The sequence below is a fragment of the Colletotrichum destructivum genome, chromosome 9 (genome assembly GCF_034447905.1).
Source record: "Colletotrichum destructivum chromosome 9, complete sequence".
NCBI lineage: Eukaryota > Fungi > Ascomycota > Sordariomycetes > Glomerellales > Glomerellaceae > Colletotrichum > Colletotrichum destructivum.
The window spans coordinates 865,621-889,794 of record NC_085904.1 but is presented as its reverse complement, the minus strand read 5'-3'; the positions used below and the strand labels follow the sequence as shown (position 1 = coordinate 889,794).

Genomic DNA, 24,174 nt, shown 5'->3' with positions numbered 1-24,174 from the left:
GCTAGCACCACAAAACCACCATCTCCCATCAGACAACCGGGACTGCGGCGGTGCTATCGCATCGCAGAAGGCCGCAGGGCATCCCGTTGGTAGCTCCCATTACCTCATCGGTTGACAGGCCCCAATCACGAAATACCTGTGTTGCTCCCCGCATGTGATCCGTGCTTTTCGACATCTGCCCCCCACCAGCCACATGGGATTATTGTGCCACACATTTGACTGTCATCTTGTGGCTGATGTCGGAAGCTCGAGGGAGGTCACATGACCCGACATCCCGAATCTTTGCGCCTCTCCGGGATGCTCCACGATTTTGCCAGAGAGACCAGTCCCAACCTCAGGCGATCCGCAAAACCGTACTCCGAGGCATTATATCGAACCCTCTCCTCTCCTGCGTCCACCACCCACCCCCAGCCGCCACAATGACTTCTCTTATCTCAAAGAAGCTCGCTGATGGCATCCTCGCTCGCCCCTTCCTGAAGAGCATCTTCGTCCCCTTCTCCAACTGGTACGCCAACGCTGCCGGCCACCGCAAGCTCGGCTTGAGGTAAGCAATTAGACGACACGCACCCTCTGCGACAATTGGCCACCGCCTGGAATATCGATGACTGATTGTCTTTGTCTTTTTGCTCCGCTTCCAGATTCGACGACCTTTTCGAGGAGGAGACCGATATCGTCCAGAAGGCCCTCAAGCGCCTCTCCCCCAAGGAGTCTTACGACCGCGTCTTCCGCATCCGCCGCGCCGTCCAGCTCTCCTACCAGCACAAGCTCCTGCCCAAGAGCGAGTGGACCAAGCCTGAGGAGGTGCGCACCTCCCCGAACTATTGAAACTATAACAACCCGGCGTAGAGGACTGACCCCTCGATCTTTAGGACTACCCTTACCTCGGACCCATCATCCAGCAGATCCAGGCCGAAGAGGCCGAGAAGCTGGCCTTCGAGACGATGGAGGTCCAGAAGAAGCACCACTAAACGAAGCCTCTCTGGTGGGGGGCACACGTTGACCGTGGAGGAGCGAAGCCGCGCGCACGATGCTGTAAAAGTATTAGGGACGAATGGAACCGCCTGGCCAGGGCGCGCGACTGAAATCTAGACCAGGGGGTTAGAACCAAGGCCAGGCGGTTCGTGTACCTTATGTATAGACCTCGGGGGGGTTCTTGCCTGTCAATTGGAACTCACTGCTACAGATATAGGTTCCGCCGCGCTCGAATAGCACCAATTGACGACTCTTTTTTTTTGCGTTTTGATATTTATAGTCTCGCGGCCCTCTCGCCCCAGCTCGATATTGAAGCTAGCTGACATTATGCGCCCTCTGACTGGTCAAAAAATACTAGACCCACCATGCTTACAGCAACATCACGAAAAACGACTGCTCATCGACAGTTGATGGATGGGCTTGCAGCTGCACCACTACCCCATCCTTCAACTTGGACAACGGTTTCGGGATGGAGTCCTGGATGGGCTGGCTCCCTTTTTTAATCTGCTGCAGTTCCCTATGTCAACTCATTTACTTTCCAAATTACCATTCACAAATGCTTCAGCGATGATATTGGAGAGAGCTAATCCTCTTTTGTTGCGTCTCTGTTGACGATGCCCTCAGCTGGCATTTGGGTAGCACTTTAAACTTCCTTGTCATCTCTTTCTGTACTGTTGTTTATCGGAAATCTATTAAGTTCATAGGGTCACCATATTCATTCTCCAATAAAGTTTGCCTACAAGCTTCTTCATTACTTCAGCTTCGATAGCCTAGTCACCCTTTATCTATGCTGTGCCCGGAGCCAGGGCTCAAGGCTTGCAAAACACCGACCATTTTGCCTCGTCAAGGCTTCTGCAGCCCCGGCCGACTAGCAGGACTCTTCATGCAGGTCAAAAGGGGCATTGCGATGACACGCTTCTTCACTAATGCAAGCTGATACTTGCGTGTTGATTTTAGGTGTCATCCTCCTATGTCTACTCACTGCCATCGTCCGTCAGTAATATGGTTCAGTCACAGTAATGAGCCGACCACCTTCAGTTGCACCATTGAGCTTTGGCAGAATATGTCAAAATAGCAACTCGGATGTTTGACTGTAGAAAGCAACTCCTTATTGACATGTGAACGTATCCGTTAGGAGCAAACCCTCCACAAACCGACTATCGAGATCACGCCAGCAAAAGCACGTATCACAGCAACGCCATATAAAACGATGCAGGTCAGATCTAATGGAAAGAACCTTGCTGAAGTACGGCAGAAGAGGGAGCTGGAAATGCTGTATACCCTACCTACAAGCAAGCTGGATCCCCCCACCTTTCCCCTTTCCTACGACGCCCAGAATCAGAAATGAGACATACATCTATTTAGAAGATCAAGATGGCTCACATACGCAGCAGTATTCCCCTGCCTCAGCCTAGTAAGACCAAACCATGATCTCGACGAGGATGATCGATAGCCGACTTGACAAGGAGGGAATTCAATTCCTCAGTTGAGACTGGGTCTGATACTCACGCTGCCTTCATCAACACCTCATCGGATAGATGCCCCCCGGCCCATAACATAAGAGAGCAGGATCATTATCACCGCACAGTGACGATCCCACAGTCTACTCGCCTTCATGCTGCGGCGACGATCCAGAGTCATGATTCCTTCGTCATACTGCCATTGTCGTCATTCACCCGGCAAACGACTGCTCTATGTCAAGTTCGAAGGTTACTTTGGGCCATGTCCAGTTACCCCATGCTTGTCTGTCTATGCATGTTCGTGTAGACTAACTCACAATTGCCCGACATAGGACCCAGATTATCCTAGCTTCCCTTCTCCCGGTTAAACGACATGCGACCTACCTAATCCGAGGCCAAGAGTCAGAAAAGAGCCTTCCTGGGGACAGGTGGCAGAAAGGCATGTTACGGTATAGGAAGTGCCAGACCAAGTACTGGCTAAACCTGCCAAACCTTGCAATCTCATGCCCAAGCGTAAGTCGTCGTCGAGAATTGATGATGGCCCCTTCGATCTTTTTCTCACCGGACCGGGTCTTGCTCGATCACCCATTAGCCAGCGTGGTGAACCACGAATAAAAGACGGACATTTGGAGACAAGCCAAAATGTTTAAAATTACGCCTCTTTGAACTCCAGAGTTTCCTCATACCCTAGATATCACACTCAGACGTCGGGATAGAGCCTCAACACACAAGCGTCCTCCCCGCACAATGCTGCTTCTCATCACCGTCCCAAAGTCTGAGGCCGTATAGAGGGCTTCCCTTCCTATAATGGGCGACACCTTTCTCCCTCCTATGCTAACAGGTGATATAACCAAGTCTATTATTACAGCGAGACATCCCTCCATCTGGCATGAATCGCCTGTTCTGACAAAAAGAGCACCCCTTTAGGTTCCGTTCCGTAGGTTTTGCGTTTCCTGGCCAGCCCTTTCAACTAGTTGAATTCGAGCGAAAGAAAGGTGAGGGTTTGTTGGATATATAGGTAGCGGGAAGCCAAACTTGCGAAGAAGCGGCGTAGCCGGGATAGGCAATCTAGGCTTTGAGCCTCTCGCCAATCATTCGCAGCCCAAGACGTTCCTAGGCCAGCATACGGAAATGCTTTTCGTCGTGAAACGCTCCCCAGATCCCGTTTGTGTGTATCGTTACGTGGTCATACAGTACTTTGTTCCGTCAGCCGCATTCTGCGGATGAGCCGGAGGAAATTTGTCGTACAATCGAAAGAAAAAGGTAAAAAACGCAACCATGATCATGCGTTTCCAGGCTTCTCCTCAGTATCAATGTGCCAAACAACGTAGTTGGGCAGACCGACAACACGGTAGCCAGCACGCTTGGCCATCTTGGCGAAGCCTTCTGTCTCGGCCTGGTTCTCAAAGGCATAGCACGGGAAGTTGATTCCTGGAGAAGTTAGCAGGCCTGCAATTCGATTTTCGACGACGAATACCAACCTGACCGGTGGACATCGCCCTTGACGAGGATGTTGACGCCACCAATACCATCAAGCTCCAGCTCTTCGTCCTTGTTGTTGCGCCAGTCACCCTCCCTGGCCATATGTCTGCGACCAGTGTCGTACTCCTTGTAACCTGATTCTTCGTAAGCATGCGCGTTTGACATTCAATGGCGTGGCCCTTACCTTCTGCGAGGACGACATCCTTGTCCAAGCTCGCTGCAAGCCTGCGGCCCTTATCAGACTCAACCCAGGAATTATAGTCGAAACGACCCTCGATATCGCGACCATCGCGGTAGCGGTGAAACCAGATGTCTATCAGGCTGTTAGCATCGTGCGGGTTTTCGCCACGCAGCATGTGGACTCACTGGGCACAAGGATGTCGGTGTCGTGGGCAATGAAGTCCTCGAGGATCTTCTTAGGACTGTCTACAATGTCGACATCACGCCAGTAGATCCAGGAGTGCTCGGGCTTCATGGCAGCAGAGAGGAGATAGTTACGGGCGCGGCCCATGGCCATTCGTCGGGGACCCTGCGCCTTGAACGAATGGCGCTCCTCGACGCTCTGACTGAGCCCGAAGCCGAAGTCCTTCTCGACAATCATGGCACTGTTAAAGGGAATCTTGTCGGGTCGGCGCTGGATGCGGTCCAGCTCGGAGGCGAGAATGGCGAGGGTATCATCCTTGGAATCGCCCACAAGGAAGGCAAGGTCGATCAGGTGGTGGGGGTAGGTGAGCTCGGCGATCAGTTCGAAGTACTTGGATAGGTAAGGGGCGGCGTCCTTGAGGGGAGTGAGGATCAGAACACGCTCCTCATTGGTGACAGCCTTGCGCGTGGACTTGATGGGGTTGAGGTTGACGTGTTGGATCGAGGTATGGTTGACTTCCAAGGGTTCGTGGTGGTTGAAGATGACGGGGGTCTGGAGATGGCCGGCCCACGAAGCTTGCTCATTGAGCGACATCTCCATGGGGGGCTTCGCAGGGCCCCAGCAGTAGAAGCTGTGCGGCGTCACATGTTAACAAGCTTTCTTGTACGTGGTGCGCGCGCGCATCGCCGTGCATGAATGACAAAAAAAAATAATTGTCGCGCCTCTTGAGGAGGGCTGGTCTCCAAACCCTTGGACAACATACCTCTGCATTTCAGAAGCTGACGAGCGGATACCGCGCCATAGCAGCAAAACAAAGCCAGTAAGGGCGATGAGAAAGAGGAAGCGCGTCCTGGTCAGGAAAGCCCATATCGCTCTGGTAGGGGGTAGTCTGGACTGGGCCGACTTCCAGTTGATTCCGCCTTTGGGAAGAAGCATGGCTCCTGTGGAATGGGTGGGTGGTCGGGGACACCACCCTAGAAGACGTCTTTACAAAGAGAGAAGATGTCGAGTGTGTATTCCAGCACGACAAGCGTCCAAAATGGCGGCGTTGCAGGTATGGCAGAGTTGTTGCTTGTTGCGCGCGCAAGATCGTTGCACGTGTCGCTTGAGGGCAGAGGCCGGGTAGAGGTAAATGGGGAGTCGAGCGGAAGGGATGTCTGGTAGCACAAGCCTCCCTAGAATAGATGCGAGTCCAGCGACAAATTGAAAAGTTGGAGGCAGCGGGCAATTGATTCAGCGTTTTTGTGTCGTCCGAAAGATGGCAGTCGTGGCAGCACAACTCTCTACACAAGAGGTGGGCCAAGGCTAACTGACGACGAAGGTCCGGTCGCTGGATTGAACTGATAAGGGTCGAGATGCCAAAAAGGTAGACCGCAACGTCAGTAGTTCCACGGTTCTTGGTTCTTGCGGGGGATGCGATGCGGTCGCAAGGTCTTGGAGCAACGGTTCTGGTTGTCTTTCAGCCTTGTTGTGCCTTTGAAGAGGGCGATGGTTTCGGCCAGAGTGCTTGTCGAAAGGCAAGAACAAGAACGAGGGACGTTTGGGTAAGCCCAGGCAGGAAAGGGAAGGAAGGAATTGAGAGAAAGGAGCCACACCAAAAGGGCCCCGGAAAAAAAAAGGGTCGACTGAGAGGAGAAGGACTGGCGTGTGTGGGAGAGGAGAGAGAGCAAAGCTTGCTTGGATGGGACAGGCTAAGGCAAGTCAAGGTAGAGAGAGGCAGGCTTGATTTGGTGGTAGCAGGTAAGATACATGCAAGTACGCGGGAGACGGGAGACGCATGGCCGGCTGGCAAGGCCTAGGCTTCAGCAGCACACCACGATTGCGGATTAATTACAGGCCGTCAACAGACACCAAAACCCACCTTCAATAGTCCGGCCAGCATGTAGAATACCGCCGTCAACTCTCAAGAAGACAACTTGACCGGAATCGCAAACCTGTGTCCTACCTATGCAGTGAGGTGCGTATGTGACCTACCTACTGTAGGTAGCTTGGAACGGGTTTCGAGACAGCTGCCACCCGCCGTTGGAGGGTGGCAGGATACGAACGGTCAGCCAATGGCATGCCGTCCAAAAGTTTAATCAGGATCCCAAAGTATCTTTTTGTACTGATTGCTCTCTGCACGCGAGATTGCCGGAACTGCCAAGCGCTTCTGGACTCAGGAGAGGGCCTGTGCCGCAACCTGATGGTACCTGTCATCCTTTTCCCTTCTTCCTTGCACTCAATCCCCTTCCATTTCTGTAGAAGGCGACCAGGTTTTCGACATCTGGTATTTGTTTCTTTGCCGTCGTCCCCGGATCGATAGACGGCGATGTCCTTAGACATTGTATCCTTATTCGTCCCTAGGTACATCTATATCAGCGGTCGGCGGCTGGGGCTGTCAGCAGGCCACAGCATAAACTAAAGGCAGTCATCAGCAAATGGAAACAAGTTGAATGACACAACCGCCCGCCAAGGACTGGTTATCTCGCGGATGGTAGAATAACGGACCAGGGCATACCCCAGTGGCCTCCAGGGGCCAGCCGAGGCATTAAGCACCCGAGGAATCACCATCTCGCTCTAGCTTCAATACTTTGGGGGTCTGGATCGCTGGAGCATCACAACAGGGCTCAGGACTCGGCACCAAAAGCCTCTCTCGTGTCTTACAATAGCTAGCGTAACTGGTTCTCTTCGATGTCGTTGAAATCGACAGCTGTGGCCAGATCTCCACACGTCGTTTTCGTGTGTCCGACACTTCTTTAAGACCTCGATTCCTCGTTCATCGATGAACGGTCGCCGATGGGCCATGGCACACAGCTCCACCCTTGCTTTGCCAAATATCCGATGTCACCGCACCGCAAACCATCACAGGTAGCAACCTCCTGATACTGGCCTGGCGTTACCGTTTCCAGCGTTTCAACTCGTTCACGGTCCAACCGTTTCCTGCGCCAAATCCTCACTGTGATCCAAGGAGGGAAAGGGTAAGAAGGGGAAGTTCAAGCTCTTCGTGCAGCGGCATTACTGAACTTGGTACAGGTGAATTATGCGAGAAGGAAGAACCGACCACACCGACGACCAAGACAGTCACCTCCCCCCCGACCAAACGATGACTTGGCAATTCTAGCCATCTTCTTTGCTAGTCTCGACCATAGCACAGTACGGAAAGCGATGAAGGAATTTAGATGGAGAGGGGGGGGACGGACAGGGGTCGTGGTCAACCTCCAATCCACTATCCCACACTTTTTGCCCACGCAACGCACGCGAATGCCACCATCCGGAAGACAGATATATGGGGATATGGAGAGATTCCCAGGTGTCCACGCCATTTGCCAGTGCACTGCAAACCCTCGAGCCCACGTCTCCGGCGCCAGCGTCCCTCTCCTCTCCCCACGGACAGTGGGAGTGACAATGCTCTCCACTTCCTGGTATGTTAAGACATCACGATATCTAGTCGTCAGCCCATCGAAAAGCCCAGCAGTCGTCGTCATCCGTCATCGTCATCACGATATAGGCACACCAAAGAGTCATCCTTCGCACCTACACTTCTGAGGTTGTGCATTCAGCTTCGCTATTGACTGCGGGCACACCGGCTTAGAACATCTGACTGTATGGGAGAAGGGATATCGCTGTAGGCGAGACTGAAATACGTTGACGCGGATGTTTTTGCACTCTCGTGTTGACCATGAATGCTCCGCCCTGTCGGGCTGTTAGTTGCGTGCGTCAACAGACAGTTTCCACCGGCCATCCCCAACTATCTGTGGACAACGGCCCGTTTATGCCCACGACGCAATCGAATCACCGATGCCACGTCGATCCATCACTCTTAATTATAGCAACATGCCAATGTTCAGCATGTGGGAGTGCTCCATTCCAAGGTCGCCCAAACAAGGAAACCCGGAGTAACTGCGTATCTCATGTGGCCAAGCTCACACCCACGCACTTCCAGCTGCTTTTACACTCACATCGGGTTCCCAAGTGATTCTTCAAGCCGAAGAAACTATAGCTTGGTAGCTCAGTAGCTTGGTAGCTGGATCATCACTCTCTCGCAGACATAAAGACAACCCCCCCCCCACCGTAGGATGCGCAACGGTCTAAACGCAGGGTTTCTAATCTGATATTTGCGGACGGTGCGAGGGGCAGCTGCTTTGCTGAACTTCGGACGAGCGACGACGACGCAAAGGTACGGGCTGCCTACATCTCGAGGGGCTGTGCTCCTTGCAGCTTCTTCGCCCATCAGATGAGAACGCAGGCAGCTTAAGTAAGCCGCTTTTGGCGGACGCCAATGTCGATCACGGCAGGATTTGAAAGCGGCAACGTCGAGCTGCCAAAACATCGGATGACAAAGCAACTGCGCTCCCGCCGCTGAATCCCGCCTTGACTGACTGCCTCCCGCCGCCGTGAACGACTGCATCATTGGAGACGTGACAACGTGTTGTTGCAACCCATTCGCACCAGATACTTATAATTGACTTTGAACGCCAGGGGTTCCACCGACGCCTCGAGCTTTTTGAGACGTCCACGCAAACCAATGACTGCCAGATGAGATTTGGCGTGATCCATCGTCCACTGATTCCCCTTGCGTCCGCACAACTGGCACCTTTCACAAGTTACTTGATACCGTCATCGAACAGGTACTTCGTCGCCCACGGCGGCCTACGTTTCACCTGGAGCGCGTTCAAACACTCAAAAACTTACTCTTCGTCATCAACATCGCCATCAGCAAACACAACAAAGATGGCGACCCGGCGTTCATCTCGTCTGAGCGCTCAGGCAAACACCATGATGGCGCCCCCTCCTGTCGCACCAGTGGCCACCAAGAGCCGAAAGAGAAAATCTACGGCAGAACCTACACTCACAGACCCGGTGCCGTCCTCGGAACCCGTGACACCCCCGAGAAAACGGGGCCCGAAAGTTGCTCCCGTCACCCCGATCCCTCCGCCGATCACGCCCACCCCGAGCGCCGTCGGCATCATCGCTGAACGGGTGAACCGCACCGCTAAGGCCAAGGTGAAGGCTGTCAACCGCCTTGCTGATCCGAAGCTCACAAACGCACCCGTCATCTCACCCGAGACCTCGCGAATAATCGCCTCTAATCCTGCCGAGGACTCGTCCCCGTCCAAGGCACCTGCTGCAGCCTCCGCCACTGGAGGCGGGAAACACACTACAACGTCAAACATTCTTGAGGAAGCATGCCGGCATCTTATACAGGTCGAACCGCGTATGAAACCTCTCATCGAGAAGAATCATTGCCGCGTGTTCTCGCCCGAGGGCCTGGCCGAGAAGATCGATCCCTTTGAGAGCCTCTGCAGCGGTATCATCTCGCAGCAGGTGTCCGGCGCCGCCGCAAGGTCCATCAAGAACAAGTTCGTTGCCCTCTTCGCGGAAGAGGGTTCCGATGCCGAGTCCAAGGAGTTCCCCCACCCCTCGGAGGTGGCGGCCGCTTCCATCGAGCACCTCCGCACCGCCGGCCTGTCGCAGCGCAAGGCCGAGTACGTCAAGGGCCTGGCCGAGAAGTTCGCGAGTGGCGAGTTGAGCGCGCAGATGCTGGCGGAATCTCCCTACGAGGAGGTGCGGGACAGGCTCATCGCGGTGAGGGGTCTAGGGCTTTGGTCGGTCGAGATGTTCGCCTGCTTCGGGCTCAAGAGGATGGACGTGTTCTCGCTGGGCGACCTCGGCGTGCAGAGAGGCATGGCGGCCTTTGCGGGACGGGATGTGGCCAAGCTCAAGGCCAAGGGCGGCAAGTGGAAGTATATGTCGGAAAAGGAGATGGCCGAGATGGCGAGCCGCTTCGCGCCATATCGCAGCGTCTTCATGTGGTATATGTGGAGGGTCGAGGAAACCGATATAAGCACGCTGGAGTAAGCAGTTGACAGAGCTATTAGGCGTTTTTGGTGTCCAAAACCATACCCACTCTTCTACTTTCCAATATCTCCATTTCGATATATCGCGAAATTGCAGATTGACCAATACAGCATGTGGAGTTTCTTGGGGCAATACGAGTCCAGACGATACGAGGGAACTCGACCCTGTTTCGCTCATGCTCAGAATGACCGAAAAAGGGGCCACTCACGGGCTTCCCCGACAAGCGTTCCCGGTATAGAATCAAGTCATCAATATCAATCTTTAACAGAGTTGAGCGGGTCAGGTCATAATAATTGCCAGCAGCACCGGGTCAGATTTTGGGCCGCATCCCGAGATTCCCGCCCGTAGCAAACAAGCTTTCTGGCTATCCCAACCTTGTGCTGCGATGGCCAAAATTACGGGCATGGCTTGTGAGCTTGTCCGAGTCAAGAGGCAAACACCAGCCGCAGAGCTTTTGTGCATCTGAAGTTCTGAGGCGTTGCGGGTTGAACGACGCACCGGCACGAGCGCCAAACACACATCAAATAGTAGTATGACGGCAACACAGAGACAGGAGGCTGGCGGCATATAAACTGCTGCGGGCCGCGTCAAGGAAGGACATTCAGTGGTTCGCGGCAGGAATGGAAGGCTTTCTCCACGCGGATACTCCGTCTGGAACATCGTGACCGTGGGGTGTACAAGTTGGACGTGCGTGCATCAGCCAAGGGTGTCGATGTTTGAAGTTCCGTCGCAGGATGATGAGCCCATTGTTACCACTATACTTGGTGGGCGCACAAGACATTCGATGCTGGAATAACTGAAGGAGCGTCTCAAAATACTTGCGTCACAGCCGCAGAGTGACGCCTGTTTCTCAATGTTTGTGGTCGGTCCAACGACAGAAGCGGTCCAAGTCGTTCGTTGCCATGAATAAAGATCTGGAGAGATCTACCGCAAACCGCCGTCTGACTCCAAGACGCTGTACCGAATTTCGGCGACGCAGTTGGCCAGCTGCGATTGATTGGACGCGGTAGCACATCAGCCGTTGCAGGCTTTGTAGGTATTGGAAGCGTCCGTTTGGCCAGCGTCGTTCGCTAACGCCAACGGGTGCCATGAACGCAGCCACAAGACAGCCGAGCAAAGCCGTCATGAAGCCTGGGAAACCTTTGTAAGAACCCCCATGGCCCCCCTGCAGGTCTGCGAGATTGGATAACTAGGAAGAGCGCGGATAAGCTAGGGGGGAAGCGTTAAGTACGCCGCTAAAGTGTTGTAAACAGGCGAGCCGGCCGTTAGTTGGGGCCCATAAAGGTCAAGCGGACAGGCGAGCCGCCGGCCGGCATAACGCAAGGTCACAGATGTCGAAAATGAAGACTGGCATGTGGTAATATGTTGCGCAGCAGCGGCACAATCTTGCAGGGTGTTGTATTTTTGCCTTCTCCCCCCCTTTGTCATTCCGACCTCCTATTTGGGGTGGATAACATTCAATCGGTGGGTGATGAGGCTGGCATTGGGGAGGCAAAGAGGCAAATCTTGGATGGGGCGAGCCAGGCATTGATGGACGGCCGGGGGCGAAACGGCAAAGGAAGAATGCCATCGAGTCAAGTCTTGGTCGAACCGTTGTCTCGGCACGGTATCGTGGCAGATCAAGACCGAGAAGAAGTCTTGCTTCCGGCCACTCAGAGCCGCGGATGTTGTCGTGGGCTGCTGAAAACCCCCTGGAGGCTTGGACGGACCCGTGTAAGGCAAAGAAAAGAGTCGTCAGCCCACTCAATCGCCTCTCGCAAGCTGGCTTGCTGGCCTCGCTCAAATGTGTCGGCGCGTCCTCGGTAAGGTTTTAGCGTCTGTGGAAGAAGGCGCAACAAGTGGCTAGCGATGCGAGACTGTGAGCCGCCGAATCATGACGATGACGGTGGATAGCCGTCGTACCCAGATATTGCCGTGGTTGGTTCCAGGGATGTGCGAATACACTACTCCGTCACATCCACCAAACGACAACGCTCTGCTGCAGCAAGACTGCTGCAGACCGGTGAGTGCAGAGGGGCTACAGGACGAATGCAGAATGCAGAATGCTGATGGACAGGCCCCCATCCACACACACACATGAACCTCCCGCCAGGCCCGTTAAGCTGTCAACGAATAGCAGCGCTCAATGCATTTGGATAAGTTCCTATCTGACGCGTCGCGCTATCTGCACAGCCAACTTCTCTTCTCAATGGGTTGCTTGGTCGCAATTCATGACCCAGGCTGCCTGGGGCGCGGCGAGATTTGACATGAAGCGAGCGGAGGTGTGGCTATCCGAAGCTTCAGCCGAAAGGTTTAGGGCCCTCTCAATACTTGCATCTTGCCGGTCTTCGTTGGCAGTAGCACTACGATTCGGGTCCAGGCCAGGGCCGTGCCCATCATCATTCGGATGGCCGAGCAACTGCATCACGGAACAGCGTCGGTCCTTGGTGGTGTGCTGGCAGTTCTGGAATTGTCGATTTCAACAACCTAACTCTCTGATCAAACCGGCCAACTGGTCATCGAGATGAAACATTTTGTGGATGGGTAGTTTGCAGGCGTTCGTGTCGCGGCAGTGACCACAATGTACTTGGTACACGCCCGGCACCATTTTTGATAGGGTTTTCTCTGGCTTGGAGGTTCGGCTTGGTTGCGTGGTTTTGGATGATTCGAGCAGGAGCTTTTGGAGACTGGGCCTGTTGGTGGTGTGTGTCCGTCCGCGCCGATATGGCCTGGGGTGTTGGCAAAACAAGAAAAGACCGGACCGCAGATTGATTGCCAGATGAGGCCTGGCTCGGAAGACTCGGTCTTGATTGGCGCTGGAAAGGACTGATTGTGGATTGGGAGTCCTTGAGTTGTGACACTTTTGTCAGAGAAGGAAGTCCCGGCTGGAGCCCCAGGCGGTATAGACTCGACTAGGGGAAAGTCGAGTGAGAGTCGCCGTTTAGTCTCAGACAAGGAATCCAGTACCATCAGTGGACACTGGTCCATTTCTCGCGTCTGAACTTGGCAGGGCCTTGTGCGGGATAACTGGGGAGTGGGAGAGTCCGTTGACCATTTCCATGCGCATCTCCATCTCCATAACCAGGTTTGACCTTACTGCGTAGGGAGAAGTGCTGCAAGTTATGTAAGGTACAGCCCGTAGCCGGTGGAGCGGTAGGAGGTTGTTTGTTTTGCTTGTCGACGGCCGATTTTGCTGCTGGCAGTGTCGTGCCTCGTGCATCCATCCTTGCGGATGGTCGAAATATGGTGGAAGTGGTGGAGGGGGGTTTGCACTTACCAACCTGGCATGTTGACTTTGACGGAATTTTTCTCTCTTGGGGCACTTGGTTCGTCGGTGGGTTGGGCCATCATCGATCGTTTATTGCCCGGGATCCCGAACACGGCACATGATGGCTTTGGCAATTGGACTCGATTTAGCCGCGCAGTCTACGGATACATGTTCATCCTATATATCAGCAAAGAAGCCAACTCTCGTAGGTTCGCATCCGTACAGGTACTGCATTGAAGAAGGTTTCTGGCTGACTGTTGTGTTGTTGGCCTGTGTGTTTTGATTGAAGAGTTTGTGCTCGTGCCTGAGCACGGGAGTGGTGTCCTGCCTGTTCTTGCCTATCATTGCCCGACTGTGTCTACCTAATATCCACACCCCTCTCTTTCGAACACTCACCCTAACCCACTCCTCATCTCGCCCCCCTGCCCCTGTGCTAGTGCAAAGAAGGAGATGGTCTGCTCCAAAGTGGTTCCCGATGGGCGGAGCTAGGCAAAAAACCAAGACGCTCAAATCTCGCCAGAACGGTGGAGGCAGGGTTAGTTGCAGCGTAATTGCCTTGGTCCGATGGGCACCGCCTTGGCTTGGGCGGCCACCGCGAATTCATCGTCACTGAAATCAGCTGTCCAATAATTGCTGATACGGGCTTTTACTCCGTTGGATGCAGCAAATCCTTGGTATGGAGTTCCCCATGTGGAAGGGTGAGGTCAGATAGGGAAAAAAGTCCCAGAGTCGGCAGATAGAGTCTGGCGGGAAAAGGGGGTCGGCGAGGCGAGTTTGTACATGGCTGAACACATGGTCAACGCCCATTTCTTTCAGGAAGCCCACTGACGAAACACCACAGACGTCGTCCTGTCGTCTTTGCCAGCTGACAGGGCTGCCACTGTGTGCCAGTTTCTGAATGATTGGCGACTCTCTCCACAACGGCAGCAGCCTACGGAGTGTCCGTCCACGCCGTAGCGCACTCCGTGTCAGGTACACGCAACTCTACCCGTCCATTCTGACCAATGGCGTAGCTGTGGAAGTACGTATTGAGTATTGAGTTGATTGGAGGCGTGCTAGAAGCCAGCGATCGATGTTGACTTTCACAACAACGATGCAATGCACTACCTCTCGCGCGACAACACTACCATCCATCCATCCATCCATCCATCCATCCATCCTCCTCCTCCTCCTAAACATTGATGAGTATACCTATGACTAGCCATGATGTGATCAATGAATGATGAATTGGTAGACATCTCGCTCTCCCTCTAGACCAGCCGGTGGCCAACCCAGCCGGTCCAGGTCCAGGTCCAAGTCGGCTCAACCCCCGTCGGTTCTTGGTGTGTCTCTTGGTCCCAGTCTTGACCACACCCTCGCCGACCCTGGCCCCTGTATTGGTCACTCTGTACCCGCAGTGTGCACCACGAATAGCAGCGTGATAATTGCCTTGACCCCCTCCACTTGGGTTGTTCCCTGTCGCTCTCCGTCTCTTCCTCTTTCCAGACTCCCTCGTCCTGGTTCCCCCTTGCCCCCTTCTCCAAAAGTGTGTTTCCCCTTCAAGCCACACCCTCCTCTCCCGTACTCTCTGTCTGTCTGCTAGCGCCAGCCCACGCCATCTTGCTCACCACACAAAGTCGGTCTCGTCCCTCCCTCCAGCTTTCCCAGACCATATTCTCCCTCTTCCCTTTCCGTGACAGCTTCGTTTCCTGTTCGTTTTGACATTCTATTCCCGTCTCTCGTTCATCACTGTACCCACAAAGGCTCTCCTTTCCCGCCTTTCTCAGCTTCCTTTTCTTTATCTCCAAGAGAAAACGAAGTCCAACGACCAAAAACAAACACAATCAACACACGTGGATAAAGGTACGTAACCGTCGTACAACGACGCCAAAGGAAAAAAAACTCCCCCAACACGAACGGAAGGAGCGAGGCAAAGAGACGCCGCCAATGCTGGGCAGGAAATCTCCAGCCATTGCTTGCCGCGTCTTGGAATTCCACCTACCTCCTGCTGGCCTACTCCTTCCCAAAAGCCCGTGTCCAATTCTTCTCTCTCTCCCTTCCCACTTCTCCTCAAGCCAAAGCTCTCGCCATCGTCGACATTCGAGAAAATAGGAGGCGCCTGCAGATTTCAGAGAAACACACGAGGCCCCAATACCCAAACCCACCAGAAACCCCAGAGTTGACCTTGTCCACTCTTTCACCTTTCTCTTCAAATCATCGTCGCGCGTTTTGGACCACCACTTCAGCGTTATCGACCTGGAGTAGCTTGCTCCGACTTGAATCAACCCCCGAATCAACGCTTCCATCATCCTTCTGTCGAACCATCATCTCGAGCTTGTCTTCTTCTTACAAAGTCCGCTGACCCCAAGACCACAGCGTCCAGATCAATCACAATGTACTCCAAGATCATCCCCGCCCTCGCGGCCCTTGGTGCCGGTGTTGTGTCCGGTAAGTCTTGCCATCCGCGGTGCCCCCCCCCCCCCCCCCCCCCCCCCCATCTCCACGAGAGGATCAAGCTGACAGTAATACGTGCTTTACAGCCCAGAGCAGCAGCAACATTTGCTCCTCGGCCACCCTCACCATCACCGATGCCGCCATGGCCACCAACATCCCTTGCGGCACCATCAACGGTGCCGTCAAGATTGCAGAGGACATAACCGGCAACGTCGACATCAACGGCCCCAGGACCATCAAGGGCGACCTGATCGTTACCAACGTCACTCAGCTTGTTGGCCTCAGCAGCTCCACTCTCGCCTCCGTTGAGGGCACCTTCAAGATGCAGGGCCTGACTGTCCTCTCTAACCTTCAGTTCACTTCGCTCACCACTGTCGGCTCCATCGACTGGGTTACTCTGCCTGCCCTCGGCTCCCTCGTCTTCGGTACCGCCGGTGTTACCAAGGTTAACGACATTCTCATTAGCGACACCTTCCTCAAGAGCTTGGACGGCCTGAACGTTGCCTCCGTCGACTCCCTCCGTATCAACAACAACAACCAGCTCGTTTCCTACAGCAACCAGCTGGCTAACGCCACCAAGACCATCGAGATCAACTCCAACGGCCCTGACCTGGGCATCACCCTTCCCAACCTTATCTGGGCCGGTGAGATTATTATTGCCGATGCCGCCAAGGTCCAGATGGACTCCCTTGAGGTTGTCAACGGCTCCATCAAGTTCGACAAGAACACCTTCACCGAGTTCATCGCCCCCAACCTGACCGAGACGTCCGATGGCGATGTTTCCTTCATCAACAACGTTGAGCTCACCAACCTGTCGCTGCCCCTTCTTACCAAGACCGGCGGTGGTCTGACCATCCAGAACAACACCCTGCTCCAGAAGATCGATGGCCTTCCCGAGCTTAAGCAGATTGGCGGCGCCGTCCTCCTCCGTGGCAACTTTACCGAGTAAGTATCACCACTAGCTCGGATACCATGCCAAGATCTAACCATTTAACAGGGTCGCCTTGCCCGCTCTTGAGGACGTCAAGGGTGCCTTCGACACCCAGTCCACCGGCAACATTGACACCTCTTGCGACATCTTCAACAAGATGGACGGCCGCCAGATCCAGGGTGACTACAAGTGCCGCTCCAACAACACCAAGGCCAACGAGGACGGCGACTCCAACGGCGGCAGCGCCGGCGGCTCCCAGAACGGTAGCGGCAGCGGCTCTGAAGGTGCTGCTGGCATCGTCTCTGTCAACACCGCCCTTCTCGGCGCCGCCCTTCTTTTCGGGTTCGCTAAGCTGTTGTAAAAGGCTGACACCGGATAACATGGGCTCGGATAATGGTGGCGTTCTCCATACATCTTTCACTGTTTGTGCAATTTCTTTACTGCAATTCTGTTTTTACAGCTTGCGAAAATCCTTCCCCCGCATTCCCTAGACAGGGAATCTCCTACGTACAAGGGGAACTTCTAGATTTAATACTGGACGACGGGTTGAGATGTACCGGACCCTAGTCGACTTTTCACTCCTTTTGCGTGATGAACCAAAAGCACCTACAGGCCAACGCGTCGCGTCGTTGCCATCGCATCGCTCGGCTCCGGCCTTGTCGCGCACAATATCATCCCGACTGGACTATTTTGGGAATAGAGTTGGCCAAGCGGCATGTCGGGGCTTGGATGATAGATGGCGAAACACGAACGATGGGATGGCAGATACCTGATGGAAACATGAGATTGAGGGGGCAGGCGGAGGATCAGGCAACGAAGATAGAGAGGGTTGTGGTGTGTATTGAAGATCCATGATGTGTATACCTTTTCCATCTTGGTTGTGTTCATACCTTGCCGCACGCGCTGTGACCTGCTTGTGTATCCGTGAAGCATTCAACTTGTGTGTACTGTGGAATGGCCGGCTCAAGTCTCACAACGATGACGGGGGTTTTCCCCCAAACGAACTGTATCGAACGAGGAAGCTAACATAAAAAACAACTTGATGTATACGGAGAGGTGAGAGGATCAATCTGGACCATTGTTGGCGCTGCTGGTTTAACACTACTGATAGACCCCTCTCTCAAATTTTTCAGTATCATAGAACTTGGGCACTACGGTGTTGCCGTTGAAGACGCGGCCATCCAGTTCGTTGACGGCCTGTTATGCAGGGCGATGGTTGAGTCAGCCGGTTCAGAACATATGGGGCCAAGTTGAATAGAACTTACACGAAGTGCGGAAACTTGATCTGTGAACCTGATGAAGACCTGCCGGTTCTCGACGTCGATGTATAAGCGCTCAACACGGCCATACTGTTCAGCGTCAGTTTGTAAATCCATCGTATTCCCAAAACGTGTCAAAGACAACGAGGGATGCGGTAGGAATCCACAAAATATACCTTCTCGCCGCACTCTTCCCCAATCTCCTGTCCCAGGCCATTTGCGATCTCTCCCCGGAGGTCTTCCATGTTGTCAAGCATCTGCTGCAGCACGATGACTTCGCTCATGGGCCCGCCGAACTTGCCGCCCTCAGCGTCGTCCTTGCGCTTCCCGCCGAGGACCTTGGCACGGTTGGCGGGCTCAGCCCAGCCGCCGCCCTCGGCGTCAGACCTCTTCTTGCGCTTCTCCACCTGCACCCTAAGCGGGTTGACGATGCCGGACTCGTCAGCGCCGAGGCCGGAGCCCTTTGTCCAGCCGTATTTGCTCATCAAGCGCTGGGCGAAGCCAGCTTGGCCTGGGCGGGAGGAACGCGGCACAAGCGGTTCGTCGTCGGCGCCGGCGGGGGTGGCGCCGAGGCCGAGGGCTGGAGGAGGGGAGTCTCGGTCGGAGTCTCCCTTTTCTGCTGCCGGTTGGGGTTCTGTGGACGGGGTGTAGCGAACGGGCGCGCGGGATATGGTTGCTGCGTCTGTCGGAGGTGGCAGAGGAGGAAGATTGGCGTCGGGAGGGGGTGGCGGTACATCTCCGGAGAGAGCTAGGCGGCGAGTGTAGACGTCGTCGCCGGCTGTATCGTCGGGAATCTGTACCGCGGACGCCGGCGGCGGGGAGGCCGGTGGTGGAGGGACGAAGGAGTATTCGGGCGGCGGCGCAAACTGGTCTAGCAAGGTGTTAGTCACGAACCGTCTTTCAGCATATGCGAGGGGATAGGAGGGTGAAGGTTGGAACGGACTTGTTGCCTGCTGGCGAGCCGGCTCTTCGTCACTATCATCGCTTGAACTCCTGCGTCTGCGGTGGCGGTAGAGCACCCTCTTCCATTCCTGCACCTCGCGGATACGTTCGTCGCTGCGCAAGTACTCCTCGACGTTTGTGGGCTTGGTCGGGTCGTAGATGTCGTCCCAGTTCGTCTCAGCCGGCTGGTCATTGTGACCTTTCTTCTTCTTCTTCCGGCGGCCGCCGCGCTGGTGAGATTTATCGCCGCTCACGTTCACGCTGTACCGCCACTCGTCGTCCTCGGTGACGGCCCAGTCGGCGAGGGTGCTTTTCGGCGGCGGGGGCTGCTGCGGAGCTGTCGAGGGCGCGGATGCGGGCGACGGTGCTGATGATGCTCCTGCAGAGGCGTTCGCGCTGGGTATCGTTTTCGGGAAGGTTGGCTTTGGTTTTGTGGCCTTGGCCTGTGGCCTACGGATGGGCTGGAAGCGGAGGGCTGGATCGAGGTGAGATGGTAAGTTTGCTGTGGGCGAACGAGGATACGGAGTTTAAGAGGGTGATGTGATACATGGATCTATGAGCTTCTTCGCTGCTGCGTCGTCTTTTGCATCTGCAACGGTACCATCTTGATTGTAGCGGACTGGTGCGCTGGAGATCGTGGCCGAGGAGGCGTCGACAACCGGGTCGAGGAGGTTCGCGTAGAGAGACAGGCCGCCTCGCGCCGGAGGAGGTGGAGGGGGGGGCGCTGCCATTGAACCCGAGTTCGAGGCGGTGGAGTGTTCTTGAGAGGTTGATATCGTAAGCGAGACTCAGGTGAATCGTGTCGGGTGGGTTGGTTTGCAAAGAATGTGTACGGAGAGTGGACTATCGATGCGTCGTAGGGGAAATCGGCAACATGCTCTCAGCCTCTTTGGGTTGCGATCCAAGTTGAAGCTGCAGAGCTGTGGCCCCACCCGCTGCTGCTAGCTGTTACTGCCGTTCTTCCGTCAAAAGGCGGAGTCCAGCGTCTGGGTTTCGGCGCGTCGGTGGCCTCTGGGGAACATTTTGGGGCATCTGGGCCACTGGAAACCCACCCCCAGCGCGATCCGGCACAGCGCCCAGCCCGCCGCGCAAGCGAACGTCCAGGTTTCTACTGGGGAAGGGCCACCCGCTGTTAAGGGCAATGCGCTGGAGGGCCGGACGGCGGGTAACCGAGTGGGCGAGGGGTTCAATGGCCAGAAAGGGCGACCAGGGTCTTCCGGCTTGTCCCAGGCTGGGCTGGTCCCGAGCACATCATTGTTCTAGTCAGGTTTCCCTAGCAGTCGACCATATTTGTGCCTCAATTCTTTTTTACTTTGTACTTGTCTTCCAGCATCGTCCTGTACTTTTTACCTTTGATTTTATCGGAGCAACTATATACGCTCATTGAAGCTCGGCTTAGTACAGATTGAGCTCATATCCTAGCTGCAGCTAAGACTTCCAGCCGGTTTCACGCCACCTCGCTCCACCTCATCTCACCCCGAGTCTACTCCGACTTCGCTGGCCTTCGCATTCTCTATCAAGTGCCGTCCAGCCGCAAACGCGTTGAACTATACTCTGTCCTCCAATAGACTGAGAGCGAGAGACCTGCAAAAGTGAGCGCAAAGATGTCATTGACTCTTCAAACCGCCATCAATGGCCCCACCAACTCGACGGCAGTCATCGTGCCGTCCAAGTCCAATCCTCTGACTGTTACGTACGGCGACCTGGTCAAGGAGACGTCAGCCTTTCAGCAGAAACTGGCGGCCATCGGTATCACTCGCGGCTCGCCCGTCTCCATCGCGACCGTCAACTCGTACGAGTTCATCGTCTCCTTCCTGGCCGCTTCGTGGCAGCGTGGCATCGCCGCGCCCCTGAACCCAGCCTACAAACAGGACGAGTTTGAGTTCTACATCGAGGACGTCAAGTCTGCCATAGTCTTGGTTCCCAAGGGCGCCTATGCTGCTGGTGCTCCCGCCGTCAAGGCTGCGAAGAAATTCAACGCTGCTGTTGCCGAGACGTACTGGGATGAGTCCAAGAAGGAGGTCGCGCTGGATGTGAAGGACCTGGGCCAGCTCAAAGGCAAGGGGCCCGAGAAGGTATTGAAGGCCGAGGTGGACGACGTCGCCTTGGTGCTGCACACCAGCGGAACAACGTCCAGACCCAAAGTCGTAAGTCACGGTCGCAAACTGAAGCTCACCAGCTTGACATGCTAAAACAGCCTAGGTTCCTCTGACACACCGCAACCTGACCAGGACGATGAGTGAGTCCGGGTCTGAACTGATGAAGAGATCCATGGCTGACGCAACCCCCAGAGAACATCCAAAACACCTATCAGCTGACGGACAAGGACCGCACCATGCTGGTAATGCCTCTTTTTCATGTCCACGGCCTCCTCTGCGGTCTCCTCGCACCCCTGGCCTGCGGCGGCTCCATGGTGGTTCCGTCTAAGTTCTCTGCTACCGAATTCTGGGGAGATTTTGTCGCCCACAAAGCCAACTGGTACACCGCCGTGCCCACCATCCACCAGATTCTCCTCAAGAATCCGGCGCCCAATCCGTTGCCCAACATTCGCTTCATTCGTTCGTGCTCCTCCCCTCTGTCGCCCACCGTCTTCCACCAGCTCGAGGAGACGTACAAGGCCCCCGTCCTCGAGGCCTACGCCATGACCGAGGCCGCCCACCAGATGACCTCCAACCCCCTGCCCCCCGCGAAGCGCAAACCCGGCACTGTAGGTCTCGGCCAGGGCGTCGACGTGCGCATCCTCGACGACGCAGGCAACGAACTCGCGCAGGGCCAGGAGGGCGAGATCTGCATCCGCGGGGAGAACGTTACCAAGGGCTACCTCAACAACGAGAGCGCCAACGCGTCGTCCTTTACCAAGGGCGGCTTTTTCCGCACGGGCGACCAGGGAAAGAAGGACGAAGATGGCTACATCATCATCACGGGCCGCATCAAGGAGCTCATCAACAAGGGCGGCGAGAAGATCAGCCCCATCGAGCTCGACAATGTCCTCACGCGCCACCCCGCCGTCTCCGAGGCCGTCAGCTTCGCCATCCCTGATGACATGTACGGCCAAGATATCGGTGTGGCTGTTGTGCTTAAGCCGGGACAGCAGCTCAAGGGCGACGACTTGAAGAAGTGGGTATCGGAAAAGCTGGCCAAGTTCAAGGTTCCCAAGAAGGTCAGTCCTGCCTTTTGCAAATGTTGCGATACGAAGTCGACTGACGGCTGCAGATTTACTTCACAGAGACGATGCCCAAGACAGCCACCGGCAAGATCCAGCGCCGCATCGTTGCCGAGAAGATGCAGCAGCAAGAGGCGCCCAAGGCCAAGTTGTAGACGTCATCAAGCGATCCACACCAGACCATATCTGTCCATTTAGATGGTGATGTAAGAGTGTTGAACGCTCGTATATTTCCCGACAGCCGAGCAGAAAGATTTAGAGCAAGGTTTCGAGTAAGAGTAGAGAGAACTTTGTTTAACACCTAGAAGGAATAGAATAGAGGGACTTCCAATATCTATAAACGCCGGCCACCCCGCATGAGTTACAAACAATGTAGCAAAACAATGCCTCATACGTTCCGAAGCAAAGCCGCGTACTTCAGGCCCATAGGCCAAGTCATGAATTCCTGCATCCCAGTCGTCGTCGATCCATTCGCCACTCAACCGTTGTGCCAGTCAAGCCCGCGGTGCAACGGTGTTCACTACCCAAACGCCAACTCAAAAAAACCAGCCCGAAGCAGGACGTCTGCAGTCTCCCTTAGTCGTAGTGCCCGCCCTCGTCCTGGTCGTCGTCATCAAGGTCGGGGTCCTCGCCCTCCTCAGCATCATACAGCTTCTTCGGCGGCTGCTGCTCCGCCGGCGACGACCCGGCGGATGTAGTTCTTGGCACGAAGGTCTTGGGCTTGACGGCGTGCGCCTCGACCCAGCACGACGTGCCGTCGGGGGCGTCCCACCGCACGGGGCTGATGTCGTTGGCCGTGACGTCGGCGAGGTTGACACCCTGTTCCCGCGCCAGCCTGCGCACCTCGGCGTTGGCGTCAGCGAGGCCGGCGTGGACGCCCAGGACGGTCGTCGTCGAGGAGGAAACGTCGTCGCCAGCGTCGCGGTAGAGGACGAGGGCGACGGCGTGCGGGAACTCGCGGCGTGCGGGCGGGAGGGCGGTGACGGAGGGACCGGGGGTTGCCGCGGGGCGCTTCGCAGGGGGAGGGGTAGTCTGGACGGCGCTGGTGGCCGAGGCGGTGCGCTTGTGCGCGGATTCGTCCGTGGTGGACATCGGTTTGATTGCCATATGGTTTCTTTCTCTCGGTAGGTGTCTGGTGATGAGGTTGTGAGACTTATGTGAGGAGGGCGGGGCGTGGGTTGATATCGATCAACGTAGGTTTGTTTGTATATTGAGGGGCTCAGGTGTGGTGTATGGATGTATGCAGTTATGAGACCTCAGTCGGTGAGAGAATGTTGGTCAATGGCAGTTGGATTGATGAAAGGGAGAAAACCTTTCGTGATTTGGTGTAGAGCAGGAGATGATAGATTGATGCAAGATCATAGGCAACGCTCCATTCGTCCCCTCGAGCGTCCCGAATTCCCCTTATATATCGAAAGAAAAATCTCTCGCCCAGTTTTGATGAGTGATTCTATGACTGATACCCAGATACAGAACGCCGATGGAGCCTCGCGGTCTGCCGCCGCGCCGCCGTCCGCTTCGCTCTTCCTCGGAGCTGTGCAGCCGGGCCACACGCACTCCTGGCAGCTCCCGTTCTGACCTGACATGGATCGATGGCCGGTGGAGCGCGACGCATCACAAGACAGGCTTATTCTGGGAAAGGGCTCGGCTGGTCCGATGACCGGCACGCGCAGGGCTAGGTCAGCCATGGGCCCGGGACGTTGCGTGATGACATACACGCTCTGTCCAGGGACTTTGTTCCAAGAAGGGAGGGGGTGAGCTGTAGGGGACCACCCCTGGAGCTGAAGGAGCTTCGGGGTTGAGCTCGAATGCGCGAAGTGCGTGAACGCTGCGTGAGCCGACTGTAGCCAGCTGGCCCCGCCGTGGGTTCCCGTAGTGTTGGGGCTGCGTGGTTCTAGGTCCAGCAGATGATGGAATGATGGAATGCGGGAAGCTCCTACGTACTACGTAGAGATACGGACACCGAGCTCCCAGCTTCTTGGGGCCGGCGGTACCGGAGATATGGGTCTGGGTGACTCAACGAGTTCAACAACCCAAGGCTGGTTTGTCCGTCACCCGTTTTGCTCACACTTCACGGTACGCT

General features: G+C 55.3%; 8 protein-coding genes across 8 annotated transcripts; 4 read left to right on the top strand and 4 right to left on the bottom strand.

Moving 5' to 3' along the window:
* Positions 1–236: 236 nt before the first annotated feature.
* On the top strand, positions 237–1,272 carry CDEST_13382 (Putative cytochrome b-c1 complex subunit 7; the record flags this gene model as incomplete). Its single annotated transcript, XM_062929538.1, has 3 exons — positions 237–544; positions 639–801; positions 870–1,272. 3 exons carry the CDS (start codon positions 237–239, stop codon positions 966–968), a joined length of 570 nt encoding a protein of 189 aa, XP_062785589.1. The 3' UTR covers positions 969–1,272.
* A 1,790-nt stretch (positions 1,273–3,062) lies between these two features.
* CDEST_13381 (Putative nucleotide-diphospho-sugar transferase) lies at positions 3,063–6,008 on the bottom strand. Its single transcript, XM_062929537.1, has 6 exons — positions 5,042–6,008; positions 4,281–4,909; positions 4,099–4,227; positions 3,914–4,048; positions 3,681–3,863; positions 3,063–3,628 (listed from the first exon to the last, which is right to left on the bottom strand). The coding sequence occupies exons 1-5, from the start codon at positions 5,212–5,214 to the stop codon at positions 3,715–3,717; spliced, it is 1,215 nt and encodes a 404-aa protein (XP_062785588.1). The 5' UTR covers positions 5,215–6,008; the 3' UTR covers positions 3,063–3,628; positions 3,681–3,714.
* A 2,980-nt stretch (positions 6,009–8,988) lies between these two features.
* Positions 8,989–10,116, top strand: CDEST_13380 (Putative HhH-GPD domain, DNA glycosylase; the record flags this gene model as incomplete). Its single annotated transcript, XM_062929536.1, has 1 exon — positions 8,989–10,116. One exon carries the CDS (start codon positions 8,989–8,991, stop codon positions 10,114–10,116), a length of 1,128 nt encoding a protein of 375 aa, XP_062785587.1.
* Positions 10,117–11,935: 1,819 nt separating this feature from the next.
* CDEST_13379 (uncharacterized protein) lies at positions 11,936–13,573 on the bottom strand. The gene has a single exon (XM_062929535.1). It carries the CDS (start codon positions 13,081–13,083, stop codon positions 12,595–12,597), a length of 489 nt encoding a protein of 162 aa, XP_062785586.1. The 5' UTR covers positions 13,084–13,573; the 3' UTR covers positions 11,936–12,594.
* Positions 13,574–14,940: 1,367 nt separating this feature from the next.
* On the top strand, positions 14,941–17,594 carry CDEST_13378 (Putative Receptor L-domain superfamily). The gene is made up of 4 exons (XM_062929534.1): positions 14,941–15,205; positions 15,719–15,790; positions 15,883–16,741; positions 16,794–17,594. The coding sequence occupies exons 2-4, from the start codon at positions 15,736–15,738 to the stop codon at positions 17,086–17,088; spliced, it is 1,209 nt and encodes a 402-aa protein (XP_062785585.1). The 5' UTR covers positions 14,941–15,205; positions 15,719–15,735; the 3' UTR covers positions 17,089–17,594.
* A 49-nt stretch (positions 17,595–17,643) lies between these two features.
* On the bottom strand, positions 17,644–19,828 carry CDEST_13377 (Putative G-patch domain, RNA recognition motif domain, RNA-binding domain superfamily). The gene is made up of 5 exons (XM_062929533.1): positions 19,476–19,828; positions 18,930–19,403; positions 18,163–18,857; positions 17,993–18,076; positions 17,644–17,924 (listed from the first exon to the last, which is right to left on the bottom strand). The coding sequence occupies exons 1-5, from the start codon at positions 19,657–19,659 to the stop codon at positions 17,829–17,831; spliced, it is 1,533 nt and encodes a 510-aa protein (XP_062785584.1). The 5' UTR covers positions 19,660–19,828; the 3' UTR covers positions 17,644–17,828.
* Positions 19,829–20,196: 368 nt separating this feature from the next.
* CDEST_13376 (Putative AMP-dependent synthetase/ligase domain, AMP-binding, AMP-binding enzyme domain, ANL) lies at positions 20,197–22,582 on the top strand. Its single transcript, XM_062929532.1, has 4 exons — positions 20,197–21,075; positions 21,131–21,167; positions 21,220–22,088; positions 22,142–22,582. The coding sequence occupies exons 1-4, from the start codon at positions 20,533–20,535 to the stop codon at positions 22,244–22,246; spliced, it is 1,554 nt and encodes a 517-aa protein (XP_062785583.1). The 5' UTR covers positions 20,197–20,532; the 3' UTR covers positions 22,247–22,582.
* Position 22,583: 1 nt separating this feature from the next.
* CDEST_13375 (uncharacterized protein) lies at positions 22,584–23,482 on the bottom strand. The gene has a single exon (XM_062929531.1). It carries the CDS (start codon positions 23,196–23,198, stop codon positions 22,668–22,670), a length of 531 nt encoding a protein of 176 aa, XP_062785582.1. The 5' UTR covers positions 23,199–23,482; the 3' UTR covers positions 22,584–22,667.
* Positions 23,483–24,174: the final 692 nt, after the last annotated feature.